At 34.0% G+C, this 21,462-nt stretch overlaps 3 protein-coding genes and 1 long non-coding RNA gene across 13 annotated transcripts in view; 2 read left to right on the top strand and 2 right to left on the bottom strand.

The window, feature by feature from the left end:
- The window catches only part of LOC123698634 (tyrosine-protein phosphatase non-receptor type 9-like), a 45,460-nt gene extending 35,509 nt beyond the window's left edge, over positions 1 to 9,951 (top strand). For both annotated transcript variants that reach the window (XM_045645370.1, XM_045645369.1), the window contains exons 7-15: positions 1,033 to 1,156; positions 2,118 to 2,194; positions 3,851 to 4,052; positions 4,783 to 4,946; positions 5,931 to 6,160; positions 6,431 to 6,567; positions 6,711 to 6,787; positions 6,993 to 7,150; positions 7,947 to 9,951. In XM_045645370.1, the coding sequence (XP_045501326.1) occupies positions 1,033 to 1,156; positions 2,118 to 2,194; positions 3,851 to 4,052; positions 4,783 to 4,946; positions 5,931 to 6,160; positions 6,431 to 6,567; positions 6,711 to 6,787; positions 6,993 to 7,150; positions 7,947 to 8,018 (1,241 nt within the window). In that variant the 3' untranslated portion in view covers positions 8,019 to 9,951. The remainder of the gene's footprint in view (positions 1 to 1,032; positions 1,157 to 2,117; positions 2,195 to 3,850; positions 4,053 to 4,782; positions 4,947 to 5,930; positions 6,161 to 6,430; positions 6,568 to 6,710; positions 6,788 to 6,992; positions 7,151 to 7,946) is intronic.
- A 594-nt stretch (positions 9,952 to 10,545) lies between these two features.
- Positions 10,546 to 18,129, bottom strand: LOC123698632 (bumetanide-sensitive sodium-(potassium)-chloride cotransporter-like). Of its 5 annotated transcripts, none has more exons than XM_045645363.1 (19): positions 18,039 to 18,129; positions 17,079 to 17,166; positions 16,922 to 16,996; positions 16,647 to 16,827; positions 16,213 to 16,472; positions 15,979 to 16,087; positions 15,768 to 15,907; positions 15,304 to 15,495; positions 14,948 to 15,179; positions 14,673 to 14,794; positions 14,289 to 14,424; positions 13,954 to 14,165; positions 13,603 to 13,844; positions 13,209 to 13,402; positions 12,936 to 13,072; positions 12,408 to 12,562; positions 11,219 to 11,358; positions 10,891 to 11,024; positions 10,546 to 10,735 (listed from the first exon to the last, which is right to left on the bottom strand). In XM_045645363.1, the coding sequence occupies exons 2-19, from the start codon at positions 17,136 to 17,138 to the stop codon at positions 10,631 to 10,633; spliced, it is 2,826 nt and encodes a 941-aa protein (XP_045501319.1). In that variant the 5' UTR covers positions 17,139 to 17,166; positions 18,039 to 18,129; the 3' UTR covers positions 10,546 to 10,630. The 5 variants fall into 5 exon arrangements, with proteins under 5 accessions (XP_045501319.1, XP_045501321.1, XP_045501323.1 ...); XM_045645365.1 differs by having other exon boundaries at positions 12,936 to 13,067; positions 13,213 to 13,402; XM_045645367.1 differs by having other exon boundaries at positions 12,936 to 13,043; positions 13,213 to 13,402.
- Positions 17,422 to 21,362, top strand: LOC123698633. 2 transcript variants are annotated; one of them, XR_006752435.1, is made up of 5 exons: positions 17,422 to 17,644; positions 18,583 to 18,691; positions 18,946 to 19,024; positions 20,893 to 20,989; positions 21,223 to 21,362. It is a non-coding gene; the product is annotated as an uncharacterized LOC123698633 (long non-coding RNA). The 2 variants fall into 2 exon arrangements; XR_006752434.1 differs by lacking the exon at positions 17,422 to 17,644 and having other exon boundaries at positions 18,265 to 18,691.
- Positions 19,468 to 21,462, bottom strand: part of LOC123698630 (bumetanide-sensitive sodium-(potassium)-chloride cotransporter) — a 34,658-nt gene continuing 32,663 nt past the window's right edge. For all 4 annotated transcript variants that reach the window (XM_045645361.1, XM_045645359.1, XM_045645360.1 and 1 more), the window contains 4 exons: positions 21,209 to 21,366; positions 20,830 to 20,972; positions 20,569 to 20,702; positions 19,468 to 20,321 (listed from right to left, as the gene is read on the bottom strand). In XM_045645361.1, coding sequence (XP_045501317.1) covers positions 20,208 to 20,321; positions 20,569 to 20,702; positions 20,830 to 20,972; positions 21,209 to 21,366 — 549 coding nt within the window. In that variant the 3' untranslated portion in view covers positions 19,468 to 20,207. The remainder of the gene's footprint in view (positions 20,322 to 20,568; positions 20,703 to 20,829; positions 20,973 to 21,208; positions 21,367 to 21,462) is intronic.

Here is a 21,462-nt window from a genome sequence, read left to right as displayed (position 1 = left end):
TACCGGTTAAATTATTCAACAATTTCAAACGAAAATAACTGAAAGTGAGAGCATACTTTTAATAGCGAAACGTTTAGTCTAGTTTCAGGAAAAGGTAACCGCATTTTATTCTGGTTTTAAAAAGGAATATTTTGTTATATCACATTAAAGTTCAATTTTGATTGTTACATTCGTCTGAATTGCCTCGGCATACGCTAGGGAAGTTAAAACAGTTTAGTTAAAGGCACATATCATATTAACTCGAATTCGAATCAGATACGTTGCATCAGGTGTGAATCATATTTAAACCATCAAGCTGATGAAGTGTTAGCCTATTATTATACATTACGTACTACGTAGTGCTATCAAGAAATTCATACACCTGAATTAACAATTAAATTACGTATGATTTACTTCATTTTCTGTAGTATATGTAGTACTTTCCGAACAGCTATACTTCTTGTCAATGATTGCTGCCGTGTCGTTCGTTATTGATACGCTGAAAGGGGAATGTGTATTACAAAGCCCTCGCTTGTGTCTATTACGTCGCGACATCACGACGGCAATATTGTGACTTTTCATATCCTGAAACCATTATAAGTCGTCGTTACATGTGTCTTGACGGAATTCAAATAATACACTATTTTAATTTTATTCGCTTTCAGTTTATATTACTTTTTTTACATCGTCCTTCGATTCGTATGCTCGGTAAATTTTCAATTTGATTTTGTATTTGAACTAGCTTTCTGTCCGTGGCTTCACCTGCGAGTCAAAGGAAATTCACACGGCAGTGAGATGTTCCACCGCAGTAAAAAGTAGTTTATGTCAATTTAGCATTCTATCTCCAGACACAAAAAAAATATAATGAAATAGCTACGTTGAAACAAAAAACAAACACGTTCGCATTTATAATACATACTAGAAAGGAAGGGACGATAGTTAGGACTTTGTATTAGAAATAAAATATCAACATTTTTTTTTTATTTTTTTGATACCAACAAGCATATAGATAATGAAATGATTATTTACGTGTGTGTATATATTACTCGGCAGGTATAATAGATCAGGAGGTGACACGTGACATGAGCAGCGAGCGTGTGGCGCGGCACAGCGACGCGGCCGACATCATGCACATCAGCGGCGACCTGCCCTTCACGTGCGACCCCACGCCGCTCAGGTACTGTGTAGTGTGTGTGGTGGTTTGGGGAGTTTGCGTGTGCGTGTGGGTGTAAGTGTGTGTGCATGCGTGTGCGCGTATGCGCGAGTGTGTGTGATACAGGGTGGGGGGAGGAGGTTTATGTTGTACGATTAAAATAACTTTGTTTGTATGTTTAGCGTGTAGGGACGTGAATCTTGGTAATAACGTTTTAATGTTGTTTTAATGTGAATGTATACATTACGTAGGGGCACTAGAAAAATGCATTGAGTGCCTTTTAAAATTACTTTATCGGTTTGTGTCATGTGTTGCATGATGGTGAATTATGCAATATCGCCTACACGAATGTTGATTCACGGTAAAACCAGAACTACCATAATTGATAAAGATCGATTACTTCATTGTTTCTTCGATCCTAGAAGAAAAAAACTAGAAAACATATACTGTCAAATAGAACGCTAGAGCTTATAAAAACAAAATGCGACTAAAACCCACACATTTCAAGAGTAAAGGCCGGGGATTTTACACGACAACTCGTATTACGTCTCAAGGCAACAAAAACATCTTGTTTAACTTATGTAACTCTATATTTTTTCTGATTTGTGATCGATCATTGTGAACGCTAGTGGGCGGGTTTTATAGCTTACTATAATTATATAACGATATTCTGTTTATCTTGTAATAAACTAGGTGTGACCTGTGGTTTCGCCCACGGACTAAAAGCTCAAACACCGGTTTTGTAATAAAGTGGCTTAGCCTATGACCTGTGGTCTTATATAATTATATATTATTTTCAATATAAATGTCATCAATATTCGTGTTTTAATCGAAAAACGAAATTTATAATTTTACTTAGTATTGATTCATTAGTAAATCGCAACTCGTTACATGCAAGTTTTTGCTAAGTGCCTATTGAAGTTATGAACTATTTCTAATCTAAATCTATAATAGAATTTTACAAGAATGCTCTATCAATTTGCAGGCATACGCACGGTTACAATGGGGACATAAAAGGAAACCACATAAACTCCGGGGATGAAGATGATTTAGATTTAATAAGTAAGTTTTTTTTTCTTTATTTATTAATATTTAACCTTTTTCAATTTCCATAAAAATTTACATGACGTGAATGTCATGTTTTGTTTACGCAATATTGATTTTGTCAAAGTTTATTTTGTAAATAATTTGTAATGAATACTGATAAATTAAAATTGCCGGGTATGTGTTAATATACGTATATAGTTTTATGAATATAATAATCGATGGGAAATTGTAAGTGGTGGAAAAACAATAAGTTAAAAAATCATAATCCGGGTAAATTGTGTTTTAATTTGTGGTCATACAATCACGAAAGTTCAATGCAGTTTTATAATAGTAATGATGCGAAATTTTGCAAATATAAAAAATAAATAGTCGCTATCATAAATATTAAATAACAAGTGCACTGTAAAAAAATTAATAGTGTTTCGTTATAAAAGCTATTTGCAATAAAAACATATTGCGCATTGTCGTGACTGTGAGGGAAATAAAAACAGATTTATATTATGTACAGTATTGAGTTAATATTGTTGTTGTTTGAAATATTTTTGTCAAGTATGTATTACTTACACGATACTTATTTTTCTGTAAGGTGATGATGTAATGTTGCTTTATTTTCCTGATGATAAAAAAAAGTCATAAATTTTTTGTTTAGTTTATCTTAAAATTGTTACAAAAAATCATCCAAAACCTTGTTCTTACTGATTTTCAAGGAGCCAATTTATTGTAAAACGTTGAAAATATTTATAACACACAGGTTCTAATAGACATCATATAAACATTAAGATCTATGACTAATAATGTTATTTGCATAAGTACTTTGTTGACTTATTGTTTTTGTGTCCATCTATGTATGTACATCTTGTATTTACCTATTATGTCATACAAAGATTTATGTTTACAATAATTCTTTTATGGTAAACACTGGAAATATTACATAATTTTATGTACCTATGTTGCCTTCAATTTTTGATCAATGATTTTTTTATCTCTTATAAATTAAACGTTATAATTCGTCAGAAAATATTATTATTACACGGGTGAGAACCGTGCAAAGTATATAAACATGTATATGATTAAATAATTCACATAAAGAACATGATGAATTCCAAAAGTATATTCTCTTTTATCAAAGAAGTACGAGTTTATTAATTATTATCGTCCTCATTAAAAAAGTGTGTTGAGCGTTAGACCAATTAAAATGCTTCCATAATTGATTTCTAATTGGACAATTTTACAATTTTATTGTTTGAAGCGGCCTACGGGTTAGGTTAGGTTAAATACATTTTTTAATTATATAGTTTCATTCTAGTAAACACGATCGCAATTCCGACTATACCACCTTTGTCTCATCCGATTAGCTGTTTTAACGTACCTATACGAGAAGAGAGCACAAACCAACCTTATAAATTTTCACCTATAAATAACCTTAACCTTAATCAATAATTATAATAGTAGACGTGATTTCTGCGTATTTCAAGATCGCTTTCCTGCGCTTCTTTACGCGAGGTTTGTCAATCGCCTAATTGATAGGACCCTATCCTATCAACTAATTGTATGTACGCTCGGAAGAGCGAGATGTTCTCACACAAAGACTTAAATGCTTAAAAGGATGTCTCAATGACTAGTAAAATTGTAAACATATTTGTTAGGTACTGAATACTTTTTTTGTGTCAGCGCGCGGCACGTGGTCGTCGGGCGAGGCGTCGCCGGGGCTGTCGGACGAGGAGTGCGGCGGCGGGGGCGGGGGCGGCGCGGGCGCGGGCGAGAGCGCGGCGGCGCTGCTGGCGCGCGTGCGGGCGCTCGGCCGCCGCGGGCTCGCCGCCGAGTACGAGGAGATACGCGCGCGCCCGCCGCACGGCACCTTCCACCATGCCAAGTGAGTGAGCTACTAGCTCTCCACTCTCCACCCGCGCCCGCGCAGTCAAAGAATAATCCGCATAGTTCCTGTTCCCGTGGGATTTCCGGGATAATACTTATCCTATGTCCCGGGGTAAAAAGAAGCCTTTGTCGGGTATCAAAATATCTCTATACCAAATTTCTTGCAAATTGGTTCAGTAGTTAAGGCGTGATTGAGTAACAGACAGACTGAACTCAGTCTGTCTGTTACTCAATTACTTTCGCATTTATAATATTAGTATAGATTCGTCAATCTGGGCTCTGCACGTCCCATCTACAGCGACTGAGGGATCACTTATAAACTGCACTCGCCAACTCGCCGGCCAAACGTGGCTAATACTTGTAGATAGATAGATATATTTATCCTAATAACATATAATTTTCTAATGCTGATAAAAAATACTGTATACCCCTGCTATCCGTACGCGCTCATACGTTACAGATTGTTTTTATAGAAATAGAGCGGTATGTAAATGGTAATCATCAAAATATATTTTTTTTTGTTGTTTGACTATAAGAAGCATAACACACCATATGCAAAAGACACATTCTAGTTCGTTCATAACTTAGAAAGAGATAACAGAATCTGTCCGATAGATTATGATTTGAGTTGTATACATAAACACCAATAGCCTTGAAACTTACTACAACATAGCCGACTACACGTGAACCAATTAGTATTGTAACTAATTGTCTCTATAACATTGCAGATTGCCGAGTAATCTAGTCAAGAACCGCTACACGGACGTGTTATGCTACGACCATTCGCGCGTGGTTCTTTCGCAAACCGACCCGGATGATCCTACAACAGATTATATAAATGCCAACTATGTTGATGGCTACAAACAGAAAAATGCCTTCATATGCACACAGGGTGAGTAACAAGATTATTGTAAAAAAAATGACTAATTTAAACATGAAAAATTATTTACTAATTATGTTGACTATATATGTGTATTTTTCATCGCGCAAAAATTCAATTGAATTTAAAAATAGCAGTAAACACGCGCTTATTATAGTGAACTATACACGACCTTTATTTGATGGCTTCAAAGAAGCATTTACAGTTTGTTGAAAAGTTTGTGAATTTACTCGGAAACAGTCATTGTTTGTCTATTCTTGGTTTGGCATTCTGCCATACGTGCATTGGAAAATTTACACGACCCCTATTTCGAGGAAAGTTTCACTGAAATAGAATGGGTGCCCAAGTAACATTGACTTGTAGGCGTTATGTATAGTGTATTGTTAGTGTTTGTTTACTATTGAAATTCGTTTTATGGTGGCGCGTCACATTATGACTCGGTGTAAATGATTCATTTTTATTAACTCACAATATGAATGGATTTTACATTGAAACATTTGCTGATACAACATCGAAAAATAGATCATTAAATAAGTATTATTGTGTATGTAATTTTATATTCTGCGAATATGTAACCGTTTCAATGATACTTGAGAAAATGTAATTTTTATGATTAAATTATACACATAAGTACAATATATGTAGTTTTACTAACACTAGAATAAGTACTACTAACAATATATGGGCAATGCTGCCTGATATAAATAAAGAAATAAATAAAATAAAACTAATAAAAAATATACATGTATGTATATTACAATATAATGAGTATATTGTATTTGTATAATTACTACAAATTATATAATTATTTTTACAATGTTTTTTTATGTGCAATATATTCTATACCTAGTTATAATATTTGTTTTGCAAATATTGTGCAAGTATTATCAAAAATTATATTTTGTTACGTCCTATTTTGTCCATCCCAATGCAAAGTTGTTCTGCATTCTGGTGCGCAATCCGTCTGCAGCTTTGACATGAACGTCGCACTTTCAGGTCCGCTGCCCAAAACGTTCGGCGACTTCTGGCGCATGGTGTGGGAGCAGGGCAGCCTGGTGGTGGTGATGACGACGCGCACGGTGGAGCGCGGCCGCGTCAAGTGCGGCCAGTACTGGCCCGCGGCGCTCGGCGCCCGCGCCGTGCACGCCGGCTTCGCGGTCACCACTGAGGACATTGAGCACGAGGACGACTATACCATATCGCATCTGTTGCTCACGGATCTGCGGGTGAGTGATAGTGTTGGATTGGTGTATGGAGCTGAAGTTAGTTTGTTAACACTACGGTTTAGTGAAACTGGATATATCACTGTCGTTTATATTAATTCAGACCCTGTATAGGAAGTACAGGTTTTTTATTATTACTTGAAATTTTATGTTCAATTCCTCAATAAAACTCCAATCGGTGTAATGTAAGTCTGTGTATGAAATTGCACTATCCATAAACGGCAATACGTAAATAGCTAATTTAATATGACCACTATGCACGTTGTATTCCAGACGGAGGAGTCGCGCACCATATGGCACGGGCAGTACACGCGGTGGCCGGACTACGGCGTGCCGGGCGGCGGCCGCGCGCAGCCCGTGCTGCGCTTCCTGCACCTCGTGCGTCGCGCGCAGCAGCGGGCGCGTAATGAGTACGTATTCGATACTAATGTGTGTGTGTGAGTGTGATTGACGTATGTATGCGTATCATCGTTTTGACGGAATGTTTAAAGTTGTGTGTCAAATTCAAGTAAGTTCAAATAGACATAAACAGATATTTATTTTTCTTTTACAGATTAGGAGATGCGTGGGCGGGACACAGTAGAGGACCTCCAATAGTAGTACATTGTTCCGCTGGAATCGGCAGGACAGGTACGGATTGTTTTTTTTTTATTGCAATGGACATTGTATGTGAAACATGACATTGGATGTAGCAACATGTTTATTTTTTACGTAGTTTATGCGAATTTTTTAAAGTGGTCTTTGAGTTTATTCGGAACGTATAAACTTAAGAATGCCCTCTATTGTAAAAGCGTTGATATATTATTGATATGTACGGTGTGTGTGTATATGGCAGGCACGTTCCTGACGCTGGACATGTGCACGTCGCGGCTGGCGGCGGAGGGCGTGGCGGACGTGCGCGGCACGGTGGAGCGCGTGCGGGCGCAGCGCGCGCACTCCATACAGATGCCCGACCAGTACGTGTTCTGCCACCTCGCGCTGCTGGAGTACGCGGTACGTGTTACTTACGACCTTCTGTTGTTAACTGTATGTGTAGTTTCACGATCAACCCGCTAGGTACAACGAAATTCCCATAGAAATGATCAGAGAAAAGTCTAGTCTAGTCTCTATAAAAATAAAAACCACGAACACACGACGACAACGATAACGACATCGACATTTAGGCTGGTGTATAATAATGATGGCAAGTCGCGCGAGAGTATACCGCGGTGGTCAGGACGATACTAAAAGGACATACGCGGATCGATCGCTCAGCGCGGATTACGTACGCGCGGAACGTACTGACGGTCCGCGTGACACTAAAACCAGCCATAATATCGCGTCGGGGTCACCACTGTGGAGGAAGGAAGGTGAAATTCCTCCATCGAAAAAGGGAGGATCCTCGACCAGTCAACTCGACTGGCCGGCCGTGAAGGCCCCAATGGATGACTACTACTCGGGTCTTCCACGCAAGCCTTCACAGGCTTCGGGGTAACTGTTCGGGGCGATGGCCCCTTTCAGTGGTGGCAACGCCACCTGCAACTACAGGTGGGGCACTGGGTGGGACCGGATGGTCCAAGGTGTCATGTCCGGGAGGTATCCTGCTACAGTGCGATCCAGCCCGCGGTATCGCGGGCGATCTGCGAGCTGCTGCAGGGGAGAATGTCCGAGTGTGCTTCACCCGCCGCTCCAATGGATGATGTCGGAAAGTTGTATATATAGCTCTGTAGCGAAACATTTCGCTTGCGCGATTCAGAGCGAGGTGTCGCTACACTGTGTAACACTGATTAAACTATGTGTTTCGTTTCAGGTAATGCACGGTTATTTAGAATCAGCGGACCTGTCGGGCTTCGACGACGACAACGAGGAGGAGTCCGAATGAAGACTGTCGCGTCCCGCCTGCGTCGTGCTGTGAGACTACCGATACTTGTTGCCGATTCACCGTACAATACATTGCCATACACATACAAACACTATTTATTAGCCGTGCTACACATTTGGAATACCAATACACCATGCTGGGAAATAACCCGTTCAATGTCTACCCGAAATGTACGTTTTTAACAAAGAAGTCAATGTCCAGCATAAAAGCCATAGGATTAAGACACGATTAAATTCTGCACAAATTATGTCAAAATATTTATTTTTTTCTTTTTAGTCACGGTAACGGTTTAACTTTGGTGTAGTGTACAATTTTACGGTTTTTTTTTTTATTGTGTGCCGAGCAAAATGTAGAATTTAAGTTATTGTGAACTTCAATTTCTCCTGGATTTCATATATGAACAACAGTTACGAAATTGTTAAGAAGGGGAGAATAAAGTGTTAATAGACATATTATAAAAGCTAAAACTTTCAGCCTCTATTCATGGCAAAATGTAATGAACAAATTTCTAATATAAAGCGTAATTACTTATGAATTGTGAGTAACGTGTAACGAGTTAAGTTTACGGGGAATTTATGTTAATACGGGCAAAATTATTTGCTTATTAGTAAGTAATAAAGAAAAGTACATGCATGAAATTTTTATAAAGTTTGCCAATCGTATTGTATGTAACTTTTTGGGGTGAAATGGAATGCGGTATACTATATTGTTGATATTTTATATAATATAAATGTTATTTAACTCGGACGAACCTACATTTAAAATAATAGATATACGTGTAATATTGAGCTATTTCGTATTTATTTTTTATGAGTGAATAATTGGCATGTCAGGTACATTGATGGAATCGAACAGTGAACGGTTTTGGATGTGGCACGAGAGACCAAAGATCGGCAGTGATACGTGAAAGCACAAAATGGGATGTGTTCATTAGACTAGCGCGGTGAGAGTGCGGGATTACTCGTCGACTTTTATACTGTATTACAATAAGATTGCATATTGTCCATTTTAGCGCCACTACGAGTCCAACCCACGCATGTGTTATATACAACTCGAGAGAAGGATCAAACTGCGAATAATATTGGTTAACACAACTGTTTTGAAGTTTTCTATGTATTACATTAGTGAATAAAACACAGCCATTTCTATTAAAAATTGGAAAAATAAAATAGTTTTGTCAAGTCACAAACCTTTGTATCGAGTTGTATATCGATAGATAGAAAATCGTTCCTGTAGTGTGAATAAGAACTGAGTAGAATGATTGTATACTTTCATGTTTATTTGGCAAAAACCCAACCAAAAATATATTATGCTCTATTTCATTTAGATTTATTTTATTTATTCATTTAAGAAGTATGGCTGTGTGAAGAGTTTTGTCGGTAATTTACGTATTTTACCATGACTATTTATTGACACTAATAATAATTAAATTGGAAATAAATAAAATGCGGTGCTGGTGTTTTGAACTTACATGATTTACTTTCATCATAATCAATTTGTCATGCATTTCAGTTTGTTTTTTTTTATAGAAAATGGTCCCAACGCACTTAATTATAATTATAAATAGACTGAGTATTATTAATTTGCTCTAAAAGTATAGAAATTTATGGCTTTTTAAGAGTAGACATTTTTTTATAACGAACTATCATACAATCGTGTAACTAAAGTTATATAGATATTAAATATGAAAGAAATGCTAGTATTATACATATAAATAAATATATAGCGGAAAGAGTAAATTATTTTTCAAATGGAATATTGGCGACATATCTATTGGCCATACATTTATATTTTACCGCCGTCCTGTCGAGCAACTTACATATCTAATAAATTCAATGGTATTTATTTATTCTCTTACCTTCATTGCTTTGTTTTTCCTTTTTAGTTTTGCTTATTTTCTTATCTTAGTATGTATTGTATAAAATTATCCAATGTGTATTATCCAGTACCCACATCGTGGGTCGATATAAATTGCGAGTTGAATCTCGCTCTAACTTTTAATAAACTAATGCGAGAGAGATAAAGCTCGTTATATTTTGTCACCATGTTTTATAGCACAATAATGGTTCATTTTCTATTATGTATACTTATTCATTATATTGTTTTTCTATGATACGTCGCGCCTTGAAGTGCCCAAATGGTAACCAGTGAGAATCGTTGTACTCTTTTTGTAAAATAAATATTTATAAATACAAATACATTAGTTAATAGAATAATGTGAATTAAATGTATTATTTAATGCAAGGACAGACGTAGTTTAAACTGTTTTATTATAAAGATTCTTTATAGCAAGATTGTGTGTGAATATTTTGTCTAGTTAGATCGAAACCACACTTTAATTAATTACTTCTAGAGCAATTCATTAACTGTCCGAATCTATGTTTTATTATAATTGTTTAATACTAAGGAAAATTGTTAATCTGAACATAATGTTGATTCTGGTAAATCTGTAAATATTTTATCGATTTCTTTTTAAGGTCTAAATTAAATACCCTTGTGAAATATGTGTGTAATAAAATACTTGTAATATATTTAATAAATTGTTTTATTTTTCCACCTTCAACATTTCATGAATTACAAAAAACAACAAATAACGAAATACACTTAAAAGATTATACACCAAGAACAAACGTGTCGTTTCCTCTCACGAATAGAAGAGGAGGCATGTCCCTGCTCAGAATCTCCAACCACGACATGTATAGGGCAGATGACACATTCTGAAATTTTAAAAGCATTTTTAGAGCCATTTAACTGGTGAATGAAGACAGTACAAATTCTTAATAAAACTAAGAATATTTTACCTCAGTGAAAGCTATGAGCTTAGGCTATGAGAATGAATGTGAAAAATATAAGACATTTAACATAAACCTACTTGTCGCGGCATGGGCAGTGTCATTACAACCATGGATGCATTCGAAGAGTTTTCTAAGAGCAATTCTCGGAGTCTTAAATGGCGGTATGTCTTCCATTGTAATCTTTGCAACTCTGCTTCAGTTATCAGTACATCTAAAAAGTATTATCAAAAAAGTCATAAACCGAAAGGTCATAATTCGAAATCAAATGCTTCGATCATTGGGGGGGTAGGTGCTGAAATAACGTTAAATTAAATGATGAGATAAGTTTATAAGTAAACATTTTTGTTAGTAATTTATATAAATGGGCTTTATAGAGTAATTTATATAGAGATAACATGTGCCTACCGCTTTTCGTGTCGGATCTGAAACGTTCAATAATTGTATTGAACATTTGTATAGTTTCATTTTGAGGAGGATCGTAAAGTCCTTGTATAATAGTTAGAGATGTGTACTGCAGTCGCATCTTTTGTAACAAAGCTATCATCCTAAAACAAATAAAATATTAGCATTAATGATAAATATTCTTTTAGACTGAAAAGTTTGGTGTAAGTAGGTATTTTTTACGGGGATAGTGCCTGAACGAATATTATTGAGACCATGTAACTAGGTACTCGTAATATTTTCAGGTTAATGAACACAAGCACGCTCATAACGTTTCAACACATTTCAGGTAGAGTGATAACGTTGAAAAAAAGGAATTTCTTCCATAGCGGGGGGAAAAAGGTTTACGGTTTAAGACATTTATTTCTCAAAAAGATTACATTTGAATTACTTACAGAGAAATAATAATAAAATTTAATAAAACATGTTCGCTCGCTTAACGTTGTACGTAGTAATTAGTTTGTTAACATAAATAGAATACAACAAGAATAACAAAAAAATGGGCGGTAATTTTTATAAACATTATTTCAGACTACCCCAACGACATTCTAAAGATATAAGGCTTGTGTTCTAGGTAAAGATATGCTATTTTCATGAGATATAAAATTAGTTTAATTTTTGTTAACACTTTGTTTTTACTAAATATATAAATTATGTATTTTAATAGTAAAAGTATAATTTATAGGTTTTATTTATGTTTATTTTTATATTTATTTATAAATATATATATTTTTTATTATAATTTTTAGTTTATAAGATGTTTCTTTAGCAATTTCTTGAAATTAGTTATCGATTTGGCTTCTTTAATATTTTTAGGCAGTTTATTATACAGTTGAACTCCTTCGAATAAGATACTCTTTTTTCCGTAACTTGTCCTGGTACAGGGCAGGGCTATATTGTTTGCGCGCCGAGTCATACGGTTTGTGTGTTGTATATTGGTGGAAAAGTTAGGTAATTAGAGAATGAACATTTTTAGTCAAGATTTTTTTTATTAACAGACATATATTAAATTGATAAGTTTGAGCCAGATTCATGAGCCGAGTTTAAAAAAGGTGTTTTAACTATTCAATAATTATCTACTTTATGAAGTTCATTTTCTAAGATTGTAATACGAATATACCTTATATATATGAACTATGTTATTAGTTATTACCGTTCCTCCGCATCCTCTATTCCATGGCAGCTCCTGGCCAAGGCGAATATTCTAATGGGGATTTTTTCACGAAATCCTCTTATCGCTATAATATACGACAGAAGTACGTTCAAACCTCCGTCATCATAGAGCCACCACGTATCTAAACTATTTTCCTGAGTAAAATTGTCCATTATTCATAACAAAAATAAAAGTATTGCCTCATTTATTGTACTTTATCGTGTATTGCAGGATTTTATCAGTATTTATATACTATTCATGAGAAAAGACAATGTGACATACATCATTATAATATTACTAGCTTACCGCCCGCGGCTTCGCTCGCTTTCTCTAAAACGATTTGAAATTTAAACTATCCTATCTCTCAAGTTGGATCGAACTGCACATGGTGTGCGAATTTTATTATAATCGGTTAAGTGGTGTAGGAGTCCATTGAGGACAAACATTGTGACATGAGATTTATATATATTAAGATTATATATGATAGGTACTTAATAATCTAATAAATATAATAATAATAATTAATACCTCATCTATAACTAAAGACTTAACCGGCTCGGATTTCAAGATGCTCAAAGTAGGTGAATGCTTGTGATGTTGTATAGATATACCCTCAACATCGTTTGTAGTTTCTCCTAGTGAAGATGTTATATTATTATCTGTACCTAAAATAAAGCAACTGTTTAGTAATGATCATGGACGAATATCCATGGAAATGATGTAGTTATTACAATAGGGTTATGTTTTAAATACTAATACCAGATATATATTAATCATTCATGTAAAATACGAATACCATACCATAATCAATGGACTCATCATGATTATTTTCAAATTCCATTTCAGAATCCGCGTTCATAATAGCGAGAACTTGAGAATGCAAACGTAAATCCGTATCAGTGTTGGTTTTGTTCTTAGCTTGTGATTTATATGTTGGTCGAGCTATTTCTGGTACACGAAGTATCGCAACCGCAAGCTGTTGTTCGAACACTAATCTGGATGGAAAATATTTTTTACGGAGTTTGTACCTAAGCATCAATAAAGTTCAAATTTAATTGAAAAGAAAATTGTGGCTGACCCTCATCTCTCATAAAGCTTACGTCGATCCTCGATAGTAAATTTTATATTTCGTACCATTATCTATTTTTAATAATTTTATCCAAATAAGTTAAAACGTTTTATATGTATAACTCACTGAATCATTCTAACATAAGTTTTCAATTTATTTAGTGGTGATTTCATCCAATAACTTTTATAGCCAATAAGTACTATATTGGGTGTTAATCTGCCGAGTCCGCTGCTTTGTATGACAGTTCTTATACCATCCTCTAAGGAGCATCCATCAACAACAACATAGAAACCGCGATGCTTCCGTGATCGTAACCATTCTTCACCTAATCGTTGAAAGCGTAGCCTTTGTGCATATGTCAAAAATGTCTGGGAAATAATGAGCAGCTATAATTATTTTTGACTAAGATTTTTTACATTCGATAGAACTATAGAAACATAATTAAGAGAGAATATGAGGTACCTAGAATGCAATTACCTCGTTTATATCAGCGACGATCATGAATGAGCCTGCTTTGGTAATGAGGTGACCCACATCGAGAAGTGCTGGCCGAATATACGGGCGACCAGCGAGTACTAGCAATTGGGGATTGTACGAATTAACATTTTCCTTCATATACGTCATTTGCACTAGCAATGATACCGTCTCTTGGTATCTCTGAGCTTCGGTACTGCTACCCCAACTGACATCTTTAAAAATAGTTTGACTCGTTAGTTACAAGGGAAATTGAAATATAAGTATTTATTCTTTCTCATTAATTTGTCTTCTTACTTCTACTGTCTAAGAGGAAAAAAAGGAATCATATTACCTACCTGGTTTGCGGTAATGTACCAAAAGATACAAGGTTAAAAATATCGTGATCGTTAGTAAAGCCATCATCCAGCTGATGATCATCATAATCAATATGCACATAAGAAATCCAAGTAATGATAACCATCTGTTGTAATACTGAAATAAACAAATTTTACGGCTTGCTTTATTGTTATAAAATGTTATTCTGAATTACTCATCAACAAGCTTCTAGATAACGAAAATTATAGTACAAAATTGGTAGGTATTTAAAATACTTAGAGAACAATTTACTGATGGCAGGAAATTACAAGCAGACAGCTACGGGTGGCATTTTCCAATGTTTTAACGCGAGGAGGTCAATAATACAGAAAAATGTAGATATAAGTATAATTTGATATACCAACTTGGAACGAAGGTCGCCAATTGATAGACATAACTAGTGCCGCATGAAAAGTGCAGAAATTTATTAGGGCATATGAGGCGAGGTAGAAATTAGTTATCAGTGGCGCTATTGCATTCAAATCCGCTGTGGAAAATAATTAACCATCATTCAAAATAATTAAAAGCATTATTAAGATTCTAAACAATATAATAGTTAAATTAATTTATAAAAAGTCTTTCCAGATAACGGCATACACAATGTAACTACCTATTTAATATTTAAATTTACTTTATTTACCAATTAATAAAAAAGTAAGTGACAAAAAAAATGTGAGAACGTATCCGCGATAGGGCTCCCCGTGCTTGCCGTAGGGCTTCGAGAAGAAGATCAAGCCGGGGTAGATGCGGTCCATTCCCAAAGCTTGGATCAGTCGTGGCACAGATAACAAATTAGTTAGCGCCGTCGAAAGAGTCGCCGCCCAGCAACCCGCGTAAATTATTGCACTTGAGAAAGCCATCAATTGCATTATCTGGCAAGAATCAAGATTTATTTTAAAATGTTAATAGATAAACATGAATTAATTTACACTGTTAACCAGTTTATAAAATTGCTAAAGGTTCAAGCTACAAAACAGGATATAAGCTGTATTTTACCCCATAATTATTGTGTAAACCGTATGGACAGTTAGGTTTACAAGCATCAATAGGTTGTAAGCCTAAACTGGTGATATTCCCACTCGCGTCTCTTAGCGCAGCCGCGCCGCACAGGACAGCCATTAGTAAATAAGATATCATCGATATTGCTAACGCTAGCAATGTTCCTCTGGGAATTGCTGAAGCTGGATCCTAAAAGTCACATTTATTTGTTGTATTACAAAGCTAACTAGGTGTATAATGGATATAAAAAAATACTAATAACTTTACTTTTAAAAATCTAAAAGGACTCTACCCATTACAACGTATTACGTACCATACCTATGGATGTAACAGGAAGATGTAATATATTAATATGATATTTGATGTAAATAAAAAGTATATGCCCACTGGATCGGTCATAATACGATGTCGTAGGGATAATTTTCTTAATTTGTAGTTTGTACATTTATACATTGGTTTACCTTTAAATCACCACAAATATTTGCTCCAGCTTGAACGCCAGTGACAGCAGGAAAATACATAGCAAAAACCGAAAAGAAATTGTGGTGTTCATTGTCACTATAACGAAAATCCGGAGCAAAATTTTCCGTTACAGTATTTACTGAAACATAATGTAAGTTTAAACGTCTCAATGAATTTGGATGTATCTGTACAATAAAAACAAATACTCACCATTAATACCAACAAAGCCCTGTGCTCGCTCAGTCTCACTCGTAGGGCCGATAAGTACACCCAAAACATAATTAAGAATTGCAAGCACAATTATTGTAATAAGAAAGTTCTGCAAACGAAATAAATAATGAAATAAAAGTAGTAAAAAAATATGTAGCTTAAGTTTATACTATAGGACCTAGAGAAAACTTAGGTATCAAATTTTTGGCATTAACTTTGACCGCACCTACTTACCTGAGTTTTGGTTTCCCAATCCATTCCGAATGCGCAAATTAGGCACATCAGAAACAAGGCTATTGCTCCTACAATTCGTATATCATTAACATCATTATCTAGAATTTTCATATTATAGCTTTTCAATAATGCGTTCAAAGATTCACAAAATCCAATAGTGTTCATACTGGCTGCTACTGCATTTGCGAATGCGAATATTATTCCTACTGATGCACCGAGTTCTGCTCCCAATGATCGTGATACTATATAATATACTCCACCTAAAACGAGCTAGTTACATATTTTAATGGAATCTATATAAACTTCTGTGCTGTTATTTATTTTTCTGAACCCGTCGTATATTAAAATATAATTAGTTATAACTAGTAATAATTTTGTACTTTTGATGATAATATGTATAATATTACACTACGATGGTTTTCATTGATAATTACCCCCTTGTAGTTCTCCGTTAGTACATATTGCGCTGAGAGATAGTGTAGTTATAATACAGACGAGCCCTGACAAGCAAATTATTGCTATTGTCAGCCCGATGCCAGCTTGCCCTACGATCCATGCAATACGAAGGAATAACATCACGCCCCAAATATTTAATAGACATGGTATTAATACACCCTGTAATTTGTAAAATAATGGTAGTGTTGGCATCTTAATTTAGATACAATAATAGTTATGTATATTTTATACATCCAAGGCAAACTATAGTTACTTGTATCCACCCTAATTTGATATTATATGTGGTCAATTCCGGCGTAGGTTCAATCTTCTTCCTTTTGCCATTTTCCTAATAATAAAAAAGACAGTTAAAACGAAAAAATGATAAAATAGGTACCTATACCTACGCATTCTAAATTATAGGGACTTACCTCATCTAAAATAGATACATTGCCACTAAGCGCTGATGTATTTAAACTTCGAAAACTCATGACGATAGTTTGCTGGGATTTTCTGTATCTGTAATTATCATTTTAAATTTACCTGTACTGGAAATATAAAAAAACTTAATATCCTTTCCTGCAGATTACTAAAATCATTGCTCGTTTTTACATCCATTTCAAGGTTAATTATATAGTTCAGTTAAACAAGGCTGCTAATAAAATTGAAATTGAAAAGTTTTGCAAACACTTTAAACTGTACGCAGCCTGTTTTAACTGACAAAAATCAGCTCTTTACCAGTTACAAGCGACCAATGTAAAGAGAGCTAATATGAAGTCCTCAGGCTTCTTATTTTCAGATCTTAATTGCTAATGTACCGCTAATGGACAGCTCATTCACGTTGGTCGTCCATTACAATCGATGATTTGAGACCGTATTGTATTTCAACTCATTGTTTTGTGACTGTGTGCGTTTTAAATTATCTGGTTAATGAACACCGAACCTAATTCTTGAAATAAATGAAATATTGTTTTGATAACGACCGGACGCTATATACGTATGTACTTTTTTCATGTTTCATTGAACAATATTTATTTTCATATCACGTCTACTTTACTAGATTACGTAACATTTAGCTAGATGTGGGTAGAATGTAAACTCGGTCAAGTGGTTTATTTAGAGTAAATATGTTTACACTGTAAGTAATACGTATACTTTAGATAATAGTCTACACTCTACTACTATTAAAACTTCTACAAATTACTACAATTTTAATGTATATATTTAAGTATAAATGTATAGGTACAATACCTACAGAATCAGGAAGTGGAGTAACATCTTCACAAAATTATTATATTTTGTAAAGATTTTACGTTATACAACCCTATTTAAGGGAAGAAATACTAGTGAAACTTACGTATAACTATAATATGTAAAAAGTATCTACTTACCTACAATTTCAAAAAGTCATGAATATATTTAATTGCTATTTAGAGCATCAATTTCAAATGAGTAGTATCATGGTAGTATCGTACATCCTACCTACTCTTCTGCATGCAAAATTTGACATAAAAGTGACAGTTTGATTTTATCAAGAAGATCCTAATTTTATTAACATAGATAGATTCTTGCCAATTCTTGCATAGATTATTTTTTTTATGGCCAAGAGCAAGCCAATCAAGCTATGCAATCAAGAGTCAATTTTATTATTATTATCAATTAGATATATATCTAATTAGAGATAGAAAGTGTTTTCGTTTCTTTGAACGCATTAATTTTTTTACCGAATTTAATACTGTACCTACAAAATATTAAACAAGAATTATTATGAGTTTGAAAACAAAAATGCAACTGCAAATTTTTTATGTAGCCTGTTACTACAATAATGACTACAACTCCTAAGTCAAAATTCGTCTAGAAATTGAGGTGTAGAGCTTCTAAAGTAATATACAAACATACATTCACTCGGAAAACATAACCCTCTTTCCTTTTCAGTCGGGTAATAAACAAATATGTTTAATTACTGTCAGGTACTTGTTACTGTGAAACCGATACGGATGTGATTTTACTGTGGGTGTCGTAAAATGTGATTGTATGGATAAAGGTAGATATATATTATTTATTGTGACTTGAATTGATTGTTGTATTTTTATTTTTATTTATTGTGGAAAATTAGAAAATAGTTACCGTAACTACTTGAACTTGTTCAAAGGAAAAGCACGAAAATGTTTGGAAATGAAATGAAATGTATTTTTTTTTTAAATGGCCTTTTTCTTTAGGTGACGATCTTACAACTGCATTTACTGTGTTCAGTTGGTGTAATACTCATTGACTCTATCACTGATTCACTGCTTTTAGGTCGTAATATCGAAGCTTGCTTTTTTATCACCAAACATACCAGGAAAGAAACGCAAGCAAGCAAGCAGACAGTTGAAAGGTATTGAGAAATATATGGTTGCCATTTCGAACAATAACAAAAAAATGTTGTGTGGTTTTATGAAACCACGGTAAAAGTGAAACTTACGATAATTATCGTATTTGTACGATAATTGTCATACGTCACGCGACATGCGCTACACAGACCAAAAAGTTTGAGACGATGTAATAAAAGTTTCACTTTAAAACGGGGTCATTTAGAAGATGAGAATAATGCCTCATATTAAATTAAGAACGTGGTTCTAGATCTGTGCCAAGAACTAATTAATATAAGTAATCATAAATACGGGTTGTTGTTTCTTGTTCATAAACTTGATGATATAGGTCAAAATGTGTTCCTAAGAACAGAACTTCAAACTTGTACAGTTTATGCAAGTGAATAATCAAAGAGTTTTAGTTATGTTTCAGACTTTTCCTTCTTCTACGTAAATAATACAACATGAATTGGTAAATAAATACTCTTTATTTACGAAATGTAATGTCTTTCCTTAATTGTAATGTATGAGTCAACATAATTTATATAAATAATTCAAATTATTGTTACGCTTGTCCTAAAATATATATCTATTAGTTACAATCAAATTATATTTATTTTAAACATAATATAAAATTGTGATTTTTATTTGTCAAAGAATTGTACTTCCTCGTGAATATTCGAGTAAAATTGTCTATAAATTAAAAACTGGAAGCAATACCTAGTTAAAATATTTCTTATTAATGACAATTTACATTATATTTATTTTTATTATGCTCTAGTTAATAACAACAACGATCCTTTGGTTTTAAGTGAATAAGTATATTCAATAGATATTTAATATGCATAAGTTTAAAGTTAAAACTACATAATATATCTATAACAGATGCATTTCATTAACTTTGTTCTAAGTTATTCAATTATAAGTATACTTGTACTGTTAGCTCACTTACCTAATCATTTATTTTAAGCACTTTTAAGAGTTAATTATGTAATATGCCTCTATCAATTCTGTTTTTAACAATTAATACTGCTTAAAATACGTTATTATGAAAAAAAAATTTAATATAATATACTCAAAACATTATTAATACCTAAATTATCTAAAATACGTCATAATTGCCAATAATTATCCCATATGTAATATTTTAGTATGAAGTACAATTGTCTATAGTCTATACTAACATATAAAAAATACGTCAAAATTAAACTAGGAATAGAATGTAAGTACAGAGGTGTGATTTCCTCTGACGAACAGCATCGGTGGGAGGTCTCTGCTCATCATTTCGAGCCAGGACATGTACAGTGGAGCTGATACCGAACCCTGGGAAAGTAACCATAGATAAGCAGGTCATTAAAATTGCAAATTAAATTAGAAAAAAATAAGACTTTTCTGTTGCCAGCCTTAATGTTCAGAAAAATAGCACTAGTAAAATAGGTAGATGAAAATCAGCTATGTACGATAACTAAATACTGGAAATTTACGTAGTATTTTTTCTTCGTCAAGTCAGTTCTATAAATCAATACACATTATAAAAAAATAAGTAGGTTAGTAGATAAAAAATAATAACCTTTCTAGGCATCGGTAGAGACATAACAACAAGGCGTGCTTCCTTTGAGTTTGCCAACAACAGTTCTCGCAAACGAAGTTGACGATTTGTCTTCTCACACAGAGTCGTTAACTCAGTTTTGCTTATCAGACAATCTGAAAACCAAATGAATTAATCAAACAAATTATTCTACACAGTTTAAGACGATTTTGAAGTATACTAATTCTGCTTTTTAATTTTTCACGAAAGTAACTTTTATTTAATGTAATTAATCATTTTTACCTTCACCCATAGTTTCCTCTGTGAATTTTTTAATTGTTTCTTCGAACAACTTTTTGGTTTCAGGCTGCGGAGGTTCCGTTATATCTTGCACCATTGTCAATGATGAATAGTCAATACGGAACTTGGCTAATAAATTTGCCATACTGAAACATGAATAAATGTAAATATACTTACGATTTTATTTTATATTTTATAGTATTGTATGTATTTACCAAGTAGCTGCTTAATAATTAGCTTAATAATAAACGGCTGTGTAAAGTAGTTAGTTTTTGGGTAGGTAACTAATGAATATGAAGCCTAATTAAAAAAAAATTGCGTTGTCTTTCACTGTAGGTATTTGCTTTTTAAATTATTTTGTTAGTATAAAATTAATTCGTACTTTCTTTCTTCCAGTTCCATTTCATGGTGTCTGTTAGCGAGTGCAAAGATCCTCAGCTTGCAGTTGGCCCAAGCGCTGCGTTGCGAGAGGATGTATGGCAGCAAGATGGTCAACCCGCCGTCGTCGTACAACCACCAGACATCTAGAGTTCCGCTTTCCTGAAATAAATAAGTGTTTGAATAATAGACCAAACTTTAAGGCGAAATTTGATAGTGACCAGTGAGTGGTTTCATTACTTACATCAAGTATTTTAA

Source organism: Colias croceus, chromosome 16 (assembly GCF_905220415.1).
Source record: "Colias croceus chromosome 16, ilColCroc2.1".
NCBI classification, from domain to species: Eukaryota; Metazoa; Arthropoda; class Insecta; order Lepidoptera; family Pieridae; genus Colias; species Colias croceus.
Note: the sequence above shows the minus strand (reverse complement) of the source record. Positions and strands in the feature narration are given on the sequence as shown.